Source organism: Hemicordylus capensis, chromosome 1 (genome assembly GCF_027244095.1).
Source record: "Hemicordylus capensis ecotype Gifberg chromosome 1, rHemCap1.1.pri, whole genome shotgun sequence".
Lineage (NCBI taxonomy): Eukaryota > Metazoa > Chordata > Lepidosauria > Squamata > Cordylidae > Hemicordylus > Hemicordylus capensis.
In genome coordinates, this window is record NC_069657.1 from 95594385 (window position 1) to 95614408 (window position 20024).

The 20024-nt window shown below is 42.3% G+C and overlaps 1 protein-coding gene across 4 annotated transcripts in view; it reads right to left on the bottom strand.

Moving 5' to 3' along the window:
- Positions 1-20024, bottom strand: part of TRIM44 (tripartite motif containing 44) — a 147247-nt gene that overhangs the window by 86785 nt on the left and 40438 nt on the right. For all 4 annotated transcript variants that reach the window (XM_053283128.1, XM_053283129.1, XM_053283131.1 and 1 more), the window contains exon 3: positions 408-647. In XM_053283128.1, coding sequence (XP_053139103.1) covers positions 408-647 — 240 coding nt within the window. The remainder of the gene's footprint in view (positions 1-407; positions 648-20024) is intronic.

Consider the following 20024-nt stretch of genomic DNA (forward strand, 5'->3'; position numbering starts at 1 on the left):
ACCCTCCAGTGTTCCTGTTGCTACCCTTAGGAGCTTGTATTCCCTGCACCTTCCAACAGAATCCAGGGAGTGGATGGGTTACATGGATCTCAAAACTCTCTGTATATGTGAGAGGCAACATTCCATATAAGATCTTGCTGCTATAAAGCACTACAGTCCCACTTTAAAATAGATGGATGTAGTTGGCTTTGTGCCCTTTCAAACCACCTAACTCAATTGGGTATCAGCATAACCACACACAACTCATAATGGGTTATTACTTACAACTCTGCATATCCCCTTGGAAGTTTAGTGGATTTGTGGCCATCTTTAAATGCTGACAAGCAATAAAGGAGACTAAACTTCTGCATCCATCATAAAGCTTTACAGCCCTCAGCTGTTAACTGCTTCACACGTTCTTTATTTACCTCAGGCTTGAGCAGGGCTAGTTCATTAAAGGTGTTCAGCTGCCTTGTGAGCTCTGACATCTCGGTCATCAATTTTGCCATGCGGACATCAATTTCAGCCAGAACTTCAGTTGTGTGAGCAGTAGCCAATGCTTCCTGGAGATCCACCAGATGGAGAGCTTTCTGCTCCTCTTCACAAACCAGACGCCGTACTTTGTCGAACTCTTGCTGAATGCAGAGCTTCATGTCACGCTGAGTAACCTGAGATATAAAAGAATAATGGGCTTTTAGAGAATTGCGGACAAGTTTACCAAAGAACTAGTATCTGGGACGATGAAAGTCTGAAATTCTACTGAAGGTCTTGGAGTGAAATAATAGTAATAGTAATAATATAATACACTAGGGTATAAAGTGCTGCATATACATTATCTCAGCAACCCTTACAATAACCTTGCAAAGTACTGTAGATCAGAATTATTCTTCACTATACTGCAGCTTTGGGGAAGAAGAAGAAGAGAAAAGTGTTAGACTGAGAGAAAATGGCCAACCAGCTGAATTCATAACTGAGGCAAGATTCAAAGTGGAGGCTTCCTGGTTCATGACCCAAATTAGATGGATAAATAGGATAGATAAGGTGACAATAAAGCCATCAAAATTAGTGTCTAAAGTAGACCAACAGAAACTGACATTATAAAGATTCCCAGATATGGCTGGGACCATGGGTTGCAGATCATAACAAGAAGACTCCTTTTTCTTTCTAAATGACAAAAGAGCTAGAAAAAGGCTGAAGTATATTCGCAAAGGGGACAGAGAGCAACACACCGAGATCTACAATCAGGCGCTCAAAACAAATGCCCATCTTGCCACAGCCGGAGGGCTGTGGGCCACCTCCAGCATCAAAGGCAAGATACCCGAGTACCAGTTGCAAGAGAGTAACAGCAGGAGAGAGGACATGCCCTCAACTCCTGCCTGTGGCTTCCAGCGGCATCTGGTGGGCCACTGTGCGAATGCTGGACTAGATGGGCCTTGGGCCTGATCCAGCAAGGCTGTTCTTATGTTCTTATGCCCAGTGCAGCAATCAGCCACAGACGTAGCCAAACCACAGACTTAACCAAACTAATTTAATCTAAAACCAAAGTTCTGCATTAAACCAAATCTGGTTCATGATTGCTCTGCAAAGGATCTGGTTCATTAGTAGAATCTTGAAAATAATTTATTTTTTTTGAGAAAGAGACACCTCAAGGTGACAGAATGAGTTTCAAATCACAGAACAGCAGCAACACATTCATTATGCTGACAGCCAATGTTTACACCTCTCTTGCAGAAGGTTCTGCTAAACCTAAAGAATATCCAATTTCCTCTACACAAGAACTGCAAACTTGATGCATAAATTCACGCTTCTTAAATAGGATGGCTTATTTAGATCTTTCTGAAGAAGATACAGCTTCTTTAAACAGTTTTAGTTTTGCTTTAGAGTTTCCTGGTTGTTTCCCGCACCCCATCCCCCAACGTTAAGAATTTTGCGTTCTAGTGCGCATAGAAAAATTCAGGCAACATCATTTCCCAAATGATATGCCAAATGGTACAATGCATTAATACACAAGGGTTGGATCACTGTGGCAGCACCTGCAGGGGAGCAGACACAATAGAAAAAGCAAGGAGTGCAGATGATGAGCCCACTCTTTCAGTAGTCTTCCAGGCTAATCACAACTATGATAGCACTGCCACCATTTGTGGTTTACCTTTGGCCATTTGCCCTAGGGCAAGACAGGAGATTGATCAACAAAGGGTCCTCCTACAACCCATCTCCCCTTCTTTTTTGGAGAATGGTGAGCCTCACAGATCTACCTCCTTTTGGGTAGATCTGAGCATAACTGCACATACACACACACATATCCTTAGGACCAGTGCAGATGTGACAACATCCCAAAGTTTATGTTAAAAGCACTTTAACATAATAAATACTGTAGTGTGAAATCTACCTCACAGGGTTGTTGTGAGGATAAAAATAACCATGTACACTGCTCTGAGCTCCTTGGACAAAGAGCGGGATATAAGTGTAAAAATTAAATTAAATTTTAAAAATGGCAATCACAATACAGATTTTAAATTACATTTTAATTCTGGAAAGGGCAAAGATCTAATTAATTAAAGAGCAAAGTTCCCAACTCAGTAGGGCATTTCTACCCTGAATGTTTTTAGCCTTGCTTAGAATAATTGTGGTTTGATGACAGAGCAAATGCAATATTAGTGCAACAAATGTTCCACCTTGAGGGAGCCTGGATGAGAAAGGATTTACACAAGCCTCAGAATGAGCTAGGTAAGTGGTTGTAGAATGGATTATACCACTTTAGAGGGTGGGCTAGAACCTAAATATCTGCTATTTAAGCTTTTTTTCCTTTCCTTACAGAGAGGTTTTAAATGGTATCTCCCAGACACACACACTCTCTAAAGCGGTACAGTCCATTTTACCACTTCAGAACTTTACGCATGTGTACAGGCCTGAATAACAACTGTTTATTTGTTGCACTGTAAACTGCTCGTCTGCTCTCTTACTGAGAACAGTAGTAGTAGTATTTATAAGTCATTGCACATGGGGAACCCAGAATAAAACTTAGCGTGTGTTTTACCAGGAAGAGGAAGCTCAAGGATGCTGCTTTCCCAGGGTTGTGACAAGCAGGTTAAGTATCTGTTCCCTGAGCATGAGGGACGTCTATCAAAAGAACCACAAGGCCTTCTTTAATAATGTGTTAAAAATGAAAGTTCTCCCACTACATCAGCCAAAAGAGCCTCTCCAGTTCTTCCCCCTTGGCTGTGTGATTTCTGCAGCACAGCATGTGAATACAAACTGGCATTGAGTAACCGATAAAAACTGAAGCTGCAAATCACAGATAGGCATTTTACTGAATGTTGGGGGGAAACATCCATGCTATAAAGTGGGGCAGGGACACACAGCTTGCAGAGATGTGCTATCCAACATATTCTTTTTACACCTCATTTTAATTGTACATAGGGTACGGGGAGCAGAATACAAACTTAAACATTGCAAGTACCAACCAAAGAAGAATTTTCTGGGGGGAAATGGCAAAAGTTAACCGCATATTTTTCTGGTAAGGCTGCTGTCAGCAAGGAGCATGATATGTCACATTTTCTTTTCAATTAGCACTGCTGGATGATCGGTGGCGGGGGGTGGGGAGGACTAAAAATAAGGTTGTGTGCTGAAGTTCACCTGAAAATTGCTCATAAGGCATTCCGTAGCCAAAAAGAGAGTGAAAGAAAAAGCCTTTCACAGGTCAAGGGTAAGAAGCAGCAAAAACAGAATGCTGAAACAGCTCGCTTGCTTCAGAGGCATTCATCCTATTAGCCAGATATCCTGCCAGGTAGAAAGCCAGCCAGTCAGCGTTTCACCTTTTGAAAGAAATACAGAAATGATGATGTAATTTAAAGGGCAGATCTAATAATACAAATCATTGAAAATGCACATTCTAGATACTCATGAGAACTTTTATGTGTTTAAAACATTTATATATTACTCCCCCCCCCCCCCCAATTAGCTCAAAGTGGTTTATGGAAACAAAAACACCAAAACAATTTTTGAAAACCACTAAAAATCCTTGAGCCATAAAGAGAAAAGACTGAGATCAGTCAAATGCTAACTGAAAAAGAAAAGCTTTATTTAAAACCCCAATACAGAAGTAGATGTCCTAACCTCTCTAGGAAGGACTCTGGGTCTGTAATCATTAAAGTACTGCTTCTAGCCATCTTTATCCTAACCTGTCCTAAGGATGGAATAAAGAACTGCACCAGATGTCTACAGACCTTCCTTGGCAGGTGGACTCATATAGGAAAGGGGTGTTCCTTAAGGTATGAGTGTTATAGGCCATGAAGTGTTTTAAAGTTCAAAATCATATTCTTAAATTTTGCTCAGAAGCTGACCAATAACCAGTAATATTGGCAAAGACCAGGCTAAATAAGTGCACACCTCCCAACACTTGATAGAAAACCTGCATTCTATACCAACTGAAACTTAGAAGTAATCTTCAAGAGCAGTCCCACGTAGCGTGTACAGTACTGCAGTTATCAAGCCTGGAACTTAAGGAGCACGGATCAGTACAGCAAGGTCCAACTTACCAGAAAGGGACAGAGTTTCTGCACTAAATAATGTGTTTTTTTCTGTCCATAGTAATTACACCAACCTGCCTCTCAGGCAGTAGGCCAAGATCCAGAAGAATTTGAGGATCTTCGCCTGATCAAATAGGTCAACATCTGTCACAGGAAAACTCATTCACTCTGAGCTGTAGGTGCTCTAAACTAGTATCACCTCCGCACGTTCTGGATTCCTTTTCAACCTGTTCTCTCTTGACCACAGCTTCCAGATACTGGTTCAGGATATACAGGGCTGCTCCTGAATGCTTAGTCAAGCTGAGTCAAATGTCAAATGTCAGCATATTGGTGATGCCAAACTCCAAAGCTATAGATGATTTCACTCCATGAGACTGACACGTGTGGCACGCCATGTGATAGGTTCCTAGAACCTGACTTAGAGTCCCCAGTTATCACCCTCAGGGTTCAACTGGACCAAAGAACAAAACAAAACAACAAAAAAAGCAGGGGATGGGGAGAGCAAACCCACTAGAACAAGGGTAGACAACCTTGGCTCTTCAACTGTTACTGAACCATCATCTGCAGTCACAATTTATTGTGACTGGAATTATGGGGGAGTGGGCTGTTCATCATCTCATACTGCACAGGAGGAGGCAATGGTAAACCCCTCCTGTATTCTACCAAAGTCAACCACAGGGCTCTGTGGTCACCAGGAGTCAACACTGACTCAATGGCACACTTTACCTTTAGTTCAACAATAGTTGGAGTGCCAAGGTTGTGGAATTCAACTTGTGGAATTCTCTGCCACAAGGTGTGGTGACAGTCAACAACCTGGATGGCTTTAAGAGGGGTTTGGATAACTTCATGGAGGAGAGGTCTATCAATGCCTACTAGTTGGAGGGCTATAGGCCACCTCCAGCCTCAAAGGCAGGATGCCTCTGAGTACCAGTTGCAGGGGAGTAACAGCAGGAGGGAGGGCATGCCCTCAACTCCTGCCTGTAGGCTTCCAGCAGCATCTGGTGGGCCAAATAGGATGCTGGACTAGATGGGCCTTGGGCTTGATCCAGTAGGGCTGTTGTTATGTTCTTGAGGTTGCTTATCCCTGCACTAGAACACAATCCCTAAGTCACTCTTCATGGTGATCCATAAACATTGGGAATGCCAAGTCAAAATGATCTACCATATCAAATGCTGTCAAGAAAACTTGCAACATCAGTAGAGAAATATTCTCTATGTCAGGTTCTAATGGAGATCGTCTACCAGGGTTATTTGGGTGGTTTCTCTCCCCTGTCTAGGCGGACTACCAGACTGAAAAGGATCAGATATGGTTCTGCAAACTGATGTGTGTTTGCCAACCCACAGAAATTGACTGCCTATTCTTTATCCACAATCCTCCCATCTCCTCCGGAATGAAGGATGTGTGTTCACATATCGGGCAGATTTACCCCCAAGTCCCTGTGAGCTATTGGGGAGCACTTCACACACAATTTAGGTTTTTCACTGCATGTTAGAGTGCAGCCCGATTGATAGATAGATAGATAGATAGATAGATAGATAGATAGATAGATAGATAGATAGATAGATAGATAGATAGATCTGGGGTTTTAAAAATCAACTTTTTGCAACCATTTTTGAGACAATTTCCAGTTTGTAGTAAAGCCTCACAGAAAACTCACAGTAAAGCCTGCTGTGTGAAGAACTGTGGAGATATTGCGATTGAACCTGGGACCCTCTGCATGGAAAGCAGTTCTCTTTTGCTAATCTAAGACCAGTGTTCTATCTAACAGGGATTCTCAGATCTTGTTGACTACAACTCCCAGAATCTCCAGCTGCGATGGCTTTTACTTGGGGTTATGGGAGCTGTAGTCAACAACATCTGGGAATCTTTGTTAGAGGGAACACAGGCTATGACCACACCCCCATGTTTTTAAAAGGTGCTGCTTCCCACTGACAACATGGCTTCATGAACCACCTTCTGAAAATGGCTCTGACCAACTGCCACCAGGCTGAACATGCAGCCATGAACCAGTAAGCCAGAAGTATTTTGTTTTCTTAAAAAAGCATGAGACTTCGAAAACTTCTGTAAAACATGTATATGAAGGTCGTCTGTTTTAGGCATGTAATATTCTACCTGTCCATACAGGATCCTGCCTACCATTTTGACAACCCACACTGCCTAAATAACTTGTCCTCTCCCCGTCACCCTGCCCCATACAAACAATGGCTGACATCCTAACACTGACATCCTGACTAAGCACAATGAACAAAGTTTTGCTAATGCAAGAAGATCACATAGCTGTGCTGGGTCACAGCAATGTTTGGAACTGCACTCTTGCACTATGGAACTTGTGTGCAAAAGTTCCTTGCAAAACACATGAGGCATGCCACAGGTTGTAAAGTACAAACATGCTTGTGCAGCACTAGTCTGAAACTCAAACTCCAGACTTAGAACAACCAGCTAGCAGAATGCAATGCCCTTAATGAAGTGCAGCATTTTTTCAGGATGTCAGCCACCATTCTCGGTCCAGAATGGCAGCTCCTAGTCTTTTGTTTTAAAAGATGCCTTAACCCTTGTTAGGCAAAAAGTGAGATGCGCACCAAGTCAACACAGAGCTATACTGTGTATTTAGTAGGGGAGGGGGAGGAGATTCCGGCTGCTGAGACAGATACAGACAGCAGGCATAATTTTTAAACACAGCAGGTTGCTTGGCGGGAACAACAGGAACAGGTGACTGACTATCCCTGAATAATTATATGTAGGGCTGATTTGCATTATTTGTTTTGAGTATAGAATCTGAGTTTTCTTAGAGCAGAGTTGAACTGCTATGAATATATGCCATTGTCACTCTCTGGACAAACATTCATTCAAATTCCTGTACAAAATACAGAGGCAAACAACAGCGGGGGTAAAAAAACAACACAACCAATCCCTGAATATACAGACAGACCCCTGTTCCAATTAAAACTAGATTCCCTACTCATGAATCAAGCCAATTCAAAGAATTTCAGATTAGTCATTCACCGGCCTCCTGGCCCGTCTGTTTATAAAGCAATTTTGTTCCATTAGGAGTGATGCTTCTGACAACTGCTCAGCAGCTCATTAGTGCGCTGCGCATTTGCCTTTTGATGGTGCTCAGCAGGAACGTCAGACCAACTTGCAAGAGATCTAGATGTGGTTAACGTACAGCAGTGGATTCATCAAAAAGGATGTTTATCATCATTATTATTATTTAAAGGAGGTGCCATATCTGGGTAGTCAGCCAATATCTCTAGAATATGTCCATTTGTTCTGAAGGCTGGAACAGGTGCTGCCGCCTCCCAGCTGTGTGTCAAATAACTCTCCCCGCACACATAAAGTCTGAAAGAAATCATTTTGTTCAATGAATATGTTCCCTCCGTGCATGAGAAGAGTCTCCAGGTAACACTTACGGTACATTAGGAATAGGCAGCATATTGAATTGCAGATGCAGCCATGTCGGACCATGAACTATGCCTTTCTAGCAGCAGCTTTCTGCACATCTTCTACTCATGCTACCCATAAGGCAGATGCTGAGAGACTATTTTGCTGTAGGAGGAATCACAGAGGTACTGGATTCCCGAGAGTGACATGAGTAGTTGAAAGGGCCTTTTGTTGCCAACATTATTTTTGTACGCTGATGTGCGACAGATCGTTAGGTTTACAGAGAAAATTCTCTTTCCTCTACTCCTCCAAAAGTACACCCACACATTTCAACTGAAAAGACAGATATCTTGGCCTCCCCACCTGGGTTCCTTTTGGAAAAGAAAAAGAAAAGAAAACAATAAGGACGGCAAAGGCAAGATTTGGGCAAAGAGAAAAAGCCAAACTGCATAAAACAAAGAAATTGCTGTATCAACACTTTTAGAAAAACTTAACACACACACACACACACACACACACACACACACCACTGTCCAAAAGTACACATTCATGATAATAAAGCACAGGTATAATCCTCAAAGTCAAATCAATCCAATTTTGATTTCTGAGTTATTCAGTCTGTTTGGTGTGCCTGTAAAGAACAATCTTCTGGGGAGCTATCCCACTGAAATTAATAACAGCTGTGCAAAAGAATAATAGTGCTCCCATGCTATTCACATGGGACTTCTCCACAAATCAGTTCAACTGGACTTGTGCAGAAGAACTTTCCAGGGCAGAGCAGAGCAGGGCAGTCCAAGTTCCTGTAATGCCCGAAGTAGAGTTTCAATCTCCCGCTCCCATCCTTGCAACATGGTTTTTCCTAAACCCCATCCCAATCTCTTTATCCCCAGTGTGCAAAGCACACTGCACAACTATTTCCCCCATATTCCCACATGTGCCCAACATATCTCTCCCCACTCCTCTTCCCTTGTGGTGGTGGGCAGCTCCTGCTCCTCATCCTACCCTGCCTTTTTGAAAAGGCAGAGGGCAGCACAGAGTGGTAGGAAGACACAGCCCTTCTTGCTGCTCAATTTCCCCGGGCCACCTTAAGTGGTGCAGCGGGGAAATGCTTGACTAACGAGCAGAAGGTTGCCAGTTCGAATCCCCGCTGGCACTATGTCAGGCAGCAGAGATATAGGCAGATGCTGAAAGGTATCATCTCATACTGCGCGGGAGGAAGCAATGGTAAACCCCTCCTACCAAAGAAAACCACAGGGCTCTGTGGTCACCAGGAGTCGAAATCAACTTGACAGCACACTTTACTTTGCCTGCCTTTTGAAAGGCAGGATGAGGAGTAGCAAGGAGATGGTGGCAATGATAGGGGGGTGGCAGGAACGCGCACACTGCTGCCTCTTGAGTTCTGCAGGGAAGGGAAGGCAGCCAGAGAGGGTAAAGAGGGTGGCTGGAATCAGAATGGTGAAGTTTGGGGATGATCAGGCAGTGTGGGGAAAACTGTGCAGTGATGAGAAGAGAGATCAGGCCTGAGTTGGAATGAGTAGGGAAATATTGCACAGGTCAGTGGAGGCAGCGAATCTGCTGTCTACAACAGTTCACTGCTTGGAAGTGACAATCTCACTAGAACTCATAAGCACCCCAAGATACGCAATAAAGGGAATCATCATCATATACGCAGTTCTGTCACACAAGGGCAATCAATAATACACTCAAAATGTGTGTCTATTTAAATATATAACCTGCTAAACATTTTGACAGATTCAATCTTCACTTTTTATAAGGACTACAGAACATTTTAAAACATACAAAATAGCTCTCTACTTATTTTCTGTCTCTAACAGTACCTCCCTCCAGGTAGCAAATGAACATTTTGGGAACCAATTCAGCAAGTATATATGATATTGGGAGAGGCAGTGATGAGCAAGGAGGGCTCTTTTTACTCCACATGAGCTTCCTTCATATCCAGATTGACTTTGCTTGACTGTACCTTATTTTTCTTGTTTAGAAATACCCCATGTATTGTCTAGTTTCACACCCAAGAGTCTAGAAGACTCTTCTGCCAACAACTGCTTGCACTCCCTAATGAACACTATATTGCTAAAGCACAAGTACCCTAGGGAAAGGCTACTTTATCTCTTCTATTGGGACATCCACACACATGCCCACTGTGGAGGCCTCTGTCTGGAGTCTTCTCTTATATTGGGTTGGGAGTCTACCAGATTCCTAAGCTTAGGACCAGACCCTCCTCAGGAAAAATGCATAACAGGTGCAGTGGTGTCATGGCTAGGAAAGAAAGGGGTCATGGAGGGGTCATAGCTCCATGAGCATACACATTAGACGGTCCCAGGTTCCATCATCTGCATCTCCAGGTAAGTCAAGGAAAGACCCCGTTTGAAATCCTGGAGAGCAGCTCTCAGTCCGTGTAGACGTGGGCTGCTCAATTTCGGCCCTCCTGCAGATGTTGGCCTACAACTCCCATAATCCTTGGCTATTGGCCACTGAAGCTGGGGACTGTGGGCACTGTTCCCTCTAAGATGTGAGCACGTGTGCACGCTCACAAGTTTTTGGATGTCCGCTCAGTTCATTTTAGATCCCGCTCAGATTGAATCAGAAAGGCCCCATTCTGAATACAGGTGCACACACATCGCCTTGATACTGCCACCTAGAACAAAACTCATTCCACACAGAGATGAAAAAAATTAGAGGGACTAATGATTATGGGAGCTGTAGTCCAAAACATTGAGCCAGCGTGGTGTGGTGGTTAGAGTTCTGGACTAGGACTGGGGATACCCGAGTTCAAATCCTCATTCAGCCATAATAATTGCTGGGTGACTCTGGGCCAGTCACTTCTCTCTCAGCCTAACCTACTTCACAGGGTTGTTGTGAGGAGAAACTTAAGTATGTAGTACACCGCTCTGGGCTCCTTGGAGGAAGAGTGGAATATAAATGTAAAATAAAATAAAATAAAATAAAATAATAAAATAAAATAGCTGGTGGGCCAAAGTTGAGGAGGCCTGGTGTAGACAATACTGAGCTAGACGGAGCAATGATCTGACTCATTATATGGCTGCTTCCTATGTGTTTAACCTCTTCCCCCACCTCCATTTAAAAATGGCTAACCCTGATCTGATGAAACACTACTGTTGTATAGCAAACGTGGAGATTCTCAAATATGCACACAGATTTTGGCAAAACATATTCCAATATTGAACAATCACAAGAGATTTAGAATCTTGGGGCATTTGTAGAATATCTACCAACATAAATACAGTGGGTATAGGAAAGAATCACCCCCTTTGATAGACCTTAAATTCTGGTTCCATTACATCCTGAAATGAAAACACAAAGAAAATTCCCTTCACCAGCTGTACTTATCCAATGCAACCTATAACATCCAACTGAAAAACATCACAATTACAGTCCAGAAAAAGTGTCAGAAACAAAAAACAAGAATTACTGAGATTGAAAAAGGATCACGCCCCCAATGTCAATATTTTGTTGAACCACCTTTTGCTTTAGTAACAGCCTTGAGTCTGTTGGGATACTTCTCTATCAACCTTGCACATCTAGATGGAGCAGTATTTGCCCACTCCTCCATACAGAACTGTTCAAGTTCGGTCACATTGGATGGTAGGTGTTGGTGGACTGCTATCCTCCCTGGATCCGGTCGGCCCTCCAAACTGGATGGAAGAGCAAGGAGGAAACTGGTAAGAGAGGTTACCAAGAGGCCAATGGCCACTCTGAAGGAGTTAAAGGACTTCATGGCAAAGAGTGGTTGTTCTGTGCATGTGACAACAATTTCACGAGCGCTCCACAGATGTGGCTTGTTGGGGAGGGTCGCAAGGAGAAAGCCACTTCTCAAGAAAGGCCACATTAAAGCTCGTTTGAGCTTTGCCAGAAGGCACCTTGAAGATTCTGATGCCAAATGGAAAAAGGTCTTATGGTCAGATGAGACCAAGATTGAACTATTTGGCCTCAACACCAAACAGTACACCTGGCGTAAATCCAATGCAGCTCACCATCCACAACACACCATACCTACAGTGAAGCATGGAGGTGGCAGCATCCTGTTGTGGGGGTGTTTCTCTGCCTCAGGGACTGGGGCTCTCGTTAGGGTAGAAGGAAAAGTGGATGGGGCAAAATACCGTCAGATTCTGGAAGAAAACCTGCTACCCTCTGCCAGACAGTTGAGGATGGGCAGAAGATTCACCTTTCAACATGACAACGATCCGAAGCACACAGCAAAATTGACCACACAGTGGCTGAAGGAGAAAAAAGTGAACGTCCTCATGTGGCCCAGTCAGGGCCCAGACCTAAATCCCATAGGAAATCTGTGGAGAGATTTGAAGATAGCAGTCCACCAACACCTACCATCCAATGTGACCGAACTTGAACAGTTCTGTATGGAGGAGTGGGCAAATACTGCTCCATCTAGATGTGCAAGGTTGATAGAGAAGTATCTCAACAGACTCAAGGCTGTTATTAAAGCAAAAGGTGGTTCAACAAAATATTGACAGGGGGGGGTGATCCTTTTTCAATCTCAGTAATTCTTGTTTTTTGTTTCTGACACTTTTTCTGGACTGTAATTGTGATGTTTTTCAGTTGGATGTTATAGGTTGCATTGGATAAGTACAGCTGGTGAAGGGAATTTTCTTTGTGTTTTCATTTCAGGATGTAAGGGAACCAGAATTTAAGGTCTATCAAAGGGGGTGATTCTTTCCTATACCCACTGTATATCACTTGTAAGCACTTTTGCAGAGATTAGGGAGCCAGGTACACTAGCATTGGTCTAAAGCAGTGTTTCTCAATCACCGGTCCGTGGACTGGTGCCGGTCCATGAGCAGTTGAGTGCCGGTCCGTGCTGGTCCATGAAGAATTAATCCCCCCACAAAACAATTTCGAGCTGGTGGGGGCCTCTGTTGCTGGGAGCTCTCTGGAGCTCATTTCTAGGCAGGCAGCCCTCGCTGCCGGGATAACGTTCATTTTGAAGAAGCTCAATGAGTATTATCCCAGCAGCAAGGGTTGCCTGCCTAGAAATGAGCTCCGGAGAGCTCGCAGCAGCAGTGCCCCGCCTGGCTTGAAATTATTTTGGGGGTGCCTGGGGGAGTGGGAGGGCAACCCCTTTACTAACTGTTGGTCCGGGAAACTGCACACAAAGAATGTAACGGTCCATGACTCCAAAAACATTGAGAATCACTGGTCTAAAGTACAGGATCTCCCAGTTCCTACAGTTTTCATAAATTTTACATTATTGTCTAATCAACTTCCCCCCTCATATCCAATGAAGAAACGGATTCCCTACAGTTTGAACAGGAGTGGAAAAAGAGCTCTAGCAACATTTATTTTCACTTCATGGACTTTCCTTGCAATTCTCCCATAGACAGAATGAGTCTATGTGACCTACTTTAGCTTTCAGTACTGTATCTGACAAGGTCGTGGTAATGTCAGTGCCATTGATATCTGCAGAATGGGGGTGGTGAAGAGATGAGAATCTGCTTTCTTCATGGGAGCAGAACCCATGCCAATATTATTAGGGGCATTTTCTCTGTGGGCAACTCCACTACAAATCAACAGAGTGTGCATGTACATGGAGAACAATGATTTGACTGTTCAAAGCACACTGTTGGCTTCCAATATATCCTGTATTTATTGCTTTTCCTTTTACTGAGAGTGTATGCACATAACCTCTTCCCCCCCACCTGCACAGACACACATAATATGTGGCAGGTGGATTGGCACATTATTTCAGAGCCGGACCTAATGAGCTTGACTATTAAATTGTTCTGGGGCTCTTTCCTCCACCTTCCCACAATAGCATTTCAAGCTTAAGACACCTTTCTCCATGCAAATGAAGCATTTCAGCACAATCTGACAAGTGGGGACAATTGGAAGAAAAAGATTCTGTCATAAGCAGCTCTCAGTTGCTTTATCTCTATTATCATAGGAAAGTCCTATGAGCAGGTACCAAGGGCTTTTAAATTAAATGTCAAATACAATCCAGCACCGGAAATACAAATTAGTGTTGCCCAAGGGGAGAAGAGCCCGACAGCCTTGCTCTGCTTGTCAAAAGTGGCATTTGCCTCATAATTATTTGCACAAATGAATCACCAGTTGGCAGATAATATTACTGAAGACTTGAACTAGCACAAAGAGAAAGAGAAGAAAAATCTGAATTATTTTTTTTTAAAAAAAACAGATCACGGTTCTTTGCTAAGAAAAATGAAGACTATAAGAAAAAATGGTTCAACGACTTCTTTCTTTAAAAATTATAATTAGGCAAGGTGACTTAACTCTTAAATCACATTGCTACTAGCTAAAACACTACAAAATATTCTGTGTGAAGGAGACAGGGGATGAGATTCCTAATTTTTACATCCACTCTAGAAAACTTAGCTGTTTTGATGCACAAAGCTTTCTTTTTATGTACACATTCTTGAATTTCTAGTGTACATATGTGAAAGGAATCAAAACATGCCAAATTTTCAGTTTACTCCTAAAAATGGACACAAGCACTAGTAAGCAAGCCAGCTCAGCCTCAATGTTATTGTTACTAATCAAGCAGCAGACCTGCATTTCCCTTTCCTCTCTTCCCTGTCGCATTATTAAATGTAAGACACACAACATGCACCCTGTGCAGATGATGTAACGTATGTGCATCAGGGGGAAGCATCAAGGGCACAAAAACATGATGTCTGAGAGATATCCATCTATGGCTGCTGTGCAACAGAGGATATCCCCCCACCCCCGCCTTACCCTTCTGCTTGGGAGCACCAAGGATGCTGGATGGGGTTTGCTGCTGTAGTGGAGAGTACCTTCGCATTCTAGTAAACAAAAACAAAAAAGTCACTTGCCAGCAAAGCTCTGGAGGCCACACTAGATGGACCTCTGATAAGCCCTCAAGGGATCTGGGATATGAGTATACAGTATTGAAATGATATAGAATAAATTTTCTGTTATCATACATGAATGATTAAGATAAGAAGTGTATTTTTTTTCCTTATCATCATATGAACTCTCATAATCTGGTTTTAATAAAGCTGAGATTTGAGGAGAAAGCAGCTGATGCAGAGATGGTACAACCTACTGGGAAGAAAGTGTGAAAACTTGATCGGCTGATATGAAGAGAATAAGACTTTTTCTTGATGACAAGCACTTGTAGAGGAAAAAATGGAATTTTCATGGACTAATATGATATTGCAATTTATCTTGCTTTGCATGATGCACTTTAACTGGAAAATGTTAGTATCCAGTTTAATTAATATTCTTGGTAGGTACAGTAGCTATATGGGAACTTAATTTATTTGTTGCTCTCTAATATGGTTTACTTGTTAACAACTTGGAAGCTATATTCTTAGAATTAGGGAGGAGAGCTGGTCTTGTGGTAAAGGTAAAGTAGAGTGTGCCATTGAGTCAGTTTCAACTCCTGGTGAACACAGAGCCCTGTGGTTCTCTTTGGTAGAATACAGGAGGGGTTTACCATTGCCATCTCCCACACAGTATGAGATGATGCCTTTCAGCATCTTCCTATATAGCTGCTGCCCAATATAGGTATTTCCTGGGGATTCGAACCGGCAACCTATGGCTTGATAATCAGGTCATTTTCCCCTTGCACCATTAGGTTGAATTGTGCCTTTGCTAAGCAGGGTCCACCCTGGTTGCACCCTGGGAGACTACATGTGAGCACTGTAAGGCTGCTCTGGGAAGAACACCTACATGCAGAAGGTTCCAGGTTCCCTCCTTGGCATCTCCAAGATAGGGCTGAGAGAAACTCCTGCCTGCAATCTTGGGGAAGCCACTGCCAGTCTGTGTAGACAATGCTAAGCTGAATGAACCAATGGTCTGACTCAGTTAAAGGCAGCTTCCTGTGTTCCTAATTAAGTGTTTAGGGAGTAGGGTATTTATTTCCTTCTCTTCCCTCCTATTCTTAAGAATAATTAATCTTAATTCTTAATAATATAGCATATTTCTGATAAAGAATTGTAATCATTATAGTGGCTTCTATACTGCATAGGGAACCACGGATCCAAGAAAAAGGTGCGTGCACTGCTTGTGAGCCACTCTATATCCTGCCCACACTGCTTGCAGAAGCAGGACTGTTTTATACCTACAAAGCAGTACATCATCACAACTGTGATGCTATGGGAGTCGAGTGGCTCACAAGCAGTGTGTGTGCCTCTCTCTTGGCTCAGTGGTTCCCTACATAGTATGAGAGCCAATGGAGCAAATTGACATAAACAATTGTATTAATAAGAACTATGGAAATCAGAGCTACAAGAAAAAAGGGGTAAAGATGAGCAAGAAATACATACAGTTGAAGACTTCAGGCAAAATTCAGTAAATGAACTAAAGTCATTTCAGAAAAGCATATGCAAAAGACTTTATGCATTTGAACAGGGCATAGATAAGTGAGCAACTTTAGAGAACCAGAGATGCACAGACGGATTCAACCTGAAATTGATTCGAGTCAAATTGGGGTGATTCAGATTATTTGACCTCAAATCGAAACGCCCTTAAAATAAAGGGCCTGATTCAAGGTCAAATAGAATCACCCCAAATATCAAATATCAAATAGAATCACCTTTTAAAAATATCAGAACATACCTTGTATATGTCAAATAGAATGAGAAAGGGAAAAGAATTTATAAATATATAATCTTTAGACAATTAACAAAACAAAAAAGTGGACCTAAGATTCAACAGTAAATGTACGAGGACTTAACAGTCCATTAAAAAGACAAATGGTAATTTAAAAACCTTTCTTAGGGATAAGATTGGTATCTTGTTCTTACAAGAGACTCAGCAGAACATCAAATATATAGAGAAAAAACTGATGCAAGGCTTATGTTTCACTAGCCCTAACTAAAATGAAAGGAACTGATATAATAATGTTAGAGAATACTCAATTTGGAATTTTGAAGGAGCACGGGGATGAAGTAGGGAGAATATTGTTTTTAGTAGAGTAATAATTTTAAAAAGACACTAGGTTATGTGCATACTCTGAATGAAGCTGGATTTTTATTTTTGGTGGGGGAAGGAAGGAAGGAAGGAAGGAAGGAAGGAAGGAAGGAAGGAAGGAACTGCTGATGAAACCTCAGATATTATAACAGAAGATTTTAATGCAGTTAATTCTGCTATGGATAGGTATGGGGGACATAAACAGAACTCCTCCAGTTGGAATATTTGTTTCTTTTTTTAAAAATGTATTGGATAAATTATAATTGAAAGATTTATATATCTTGTTCTAGGCCAGTGCTCCAGATCCACCAAGGCAGAGATGCAGGAGCTACAACTTCTCCTAACATAAGAACAGCCCTGCTGAATCAAGCCAAAGGCCCCTCTAGTCCAGCATCATGTTAAGCACAGTGGCCCACCAGATGCCTCTGAGAAACCCACAGGCAAGAGGTGAGGGCATAGCAACTCTCTTGCTGTTGCTCCCCTGAGACTGGTATGAGAGGCATCATGCCTCTGAGGCTGGAGGTGGCCCATAGCCACCAGACAAGTAGCCACTGATAGACCTGTCCTCCATGAATTTGTCTAAGCCCCTTTTAAAGCCATCCAAACCAGTGGCCATCAGCACATCCCATGATAGATAATTCCATCAGTTAATTATGCGCTGTATGAAAAGTACTTCCTTTTGTTAGTCTTAAATTTCCCAACCTTCAGTTTCATGAATGACATGTGGTTCCAGCGCTGTTAAAGAGGCAGGAAAATTTCTCTCTGTCCACTCTTTCTACTCCATGAATAATTTTATACAACTCTACCAAGTCTCCCTGTAATCGCCTCTTTTTCAAACTAAAAAGCCTCAGATGCTGTAGCCTTGCCTAATAAGGAAGGTGCTCCAGGCCCCTGATCATCTTGGTTGCCCTCTTCTGCACCTTTCCAGTTCTACAATGTCCTTCTTAAGATACAGTGACCAGAACTGTACGCAATACGCAGTATGCAGTACACAGTACTCTAAACGTGGCTGCACCATAGATTTGTATAAAGGGCATTATAATATTAGCAGTTTTATTTTCAATCCCCTTCCTAATGATCCCTAGCATGGAATTTAACTTTTTCCCAGATGCTGTGCACTGAGATGACACTTTCAACGAGCTGTCCACCACAACCCCAAGATCTCTCTCCTGGTCAGTCACTGACACCTCAGACTCTATTAGTGTATATGTTAAGTTGCCTCAATATGCCTCACTTTACACTTGTTTACACTGAAACCCATTTGCCATTTTGTCACCCATTCACCCAGTTTGGAGAGATTCTTTTGGAGTTCCTCACAATCTGTTTTGGATTTCACTACCCTAAATAGTTAGTGTCATCTGCAAATCTGGCCACTTTGCTGCTTACCCCAACTTCTAGATCTTTTATGTACAAGTTAAAGAGCACTGGTCCCAGTACAGTTCCCTTAGGGACACCACTTCTTACTTCCACTGTAAAAACTGTCCATTTTCCCTCTGTTTCCTGTATTCAACCAGTTACCAATTCACACATGAACCTGTCCCCTTATCACATGACTGCTAAGTTGACTCAAGAGCCTTTGGTGGGGAACTTTGCCAAATATTTTTGGAAGTCCAAGTATACTATTGTCAACCAGATCACCTTTATCCACATGTCTGTTGACACTCTCAAAGAACTCCAAAAGGTTAGTGAGGCAAGACTTTCCCTTGCATAAGCCATGCTGGTTCTCCTTCAGCAAGGCCTGTTCTTCCATAAGTTTAACAATTTTGTCCTTAAGTATACTTTTCATCCATTTATCTGGCACAGAAGTTAAGCTAACCAGCCTGTAATTTCCCAGATCTCAGCCTTCAGTTTTCAAAATAAAATTGTTGCCCAGGAGCTCCCCACCACTGCTCTCTGGAAACATCTCTTCAAGAAGGACTACAGCTCTCATAAAATGGTGCAAATTCCCATTTTGAGAACAAGGCAGGCAGTGGGAACATATTACAGGAGATTGTATACAGGAGACTGTAATCTGTGGATTCGTGGACTGCAGTTTCATGTATCCACTGATGGGTCTTAGAGACCCAGTTTCTTTATCTGCAGCCTGAAATATAGGCAATTTTCGCCTATCTTCTGATAGTTATTTCTGGCAACCATTTTGTGTCTTTTTAAAAAAAAAAAAGAATTGTGAAAAATAAGAAGATTTGGGGGGCATACCTGGAGAACAAAATACTATGCTTTCTTATTTCTGCCCCCTGCCCCTGTTTTTTTAGCAGTTTTTTAAACTCAAGGAACCAAACCCTCCAATCCCCATGGGGTTAAAGTCTCTTTACTCTCTGTTCGTTATCCATGGAAATTGGTGGGAACGGAACCCCCGCAAATAATGAGGACTACCTGTTATACTGTTATCACATGTACAATAGCGCACACAAAGATGTGTAAAGTCAAAACACGTAGAATGATTCTCACTATCCAGCGGGCTGCACAGAATCCTCTGGATTTCTTTTTAAGACCTGACTAAAAAAAATTGTTTTGAAAAGTTGCTGTCAAAATCCTCTAATTCAGCTCTTACCTGGTTACTGCAAACATCCTGTTTTCAGGCTACACAGAAGTCACTGTAACCTGACAACAGGATGTTTGCAGTAACCAGGTAAGAGCTGAACAAGAGGATTCTGACAGCAGCTTTTGTTTGTTTTTATCTCAGGACTTTAAAAAAAAAATGGGGGGGACTTAAGGAAAGGGTAAGGTAAAGTAGAAAAGGAGAGAGAAAAGTACTCTCCTAAACCTCTTTTTTTCCATATAGAAGAGGATGAGGGCCATCAAGGTTTAGTTTACTTGTGTTACACGTAATAGTTTACTTGTGTTACTCTCTACCTGAATCAATCAATCAATCATTTTATTTGCAGCCATAAGCCAAACAAACCTGAATCACATATCTTAAACAAACATCTTAACACACTACTTTCATTCATTCACAGGATCTGAGAACTTTAATTAAATAACTAAAACCCTATTTAAGAGATGGCAGTTATAAAGGAGGTGGTGTTTTAATGCACCAGGAGCTGCTGGAATGCATCCAAGTCCCATATAGAGAAAGGCGGCTAGATTTTTACCAGACAAAACTATAAATCTTCACCCACCCTTTGCAGAACCATAATGCTAAAAATAACTACAGTGCCTGTGGGACTTCAGCATTTGGATTAATC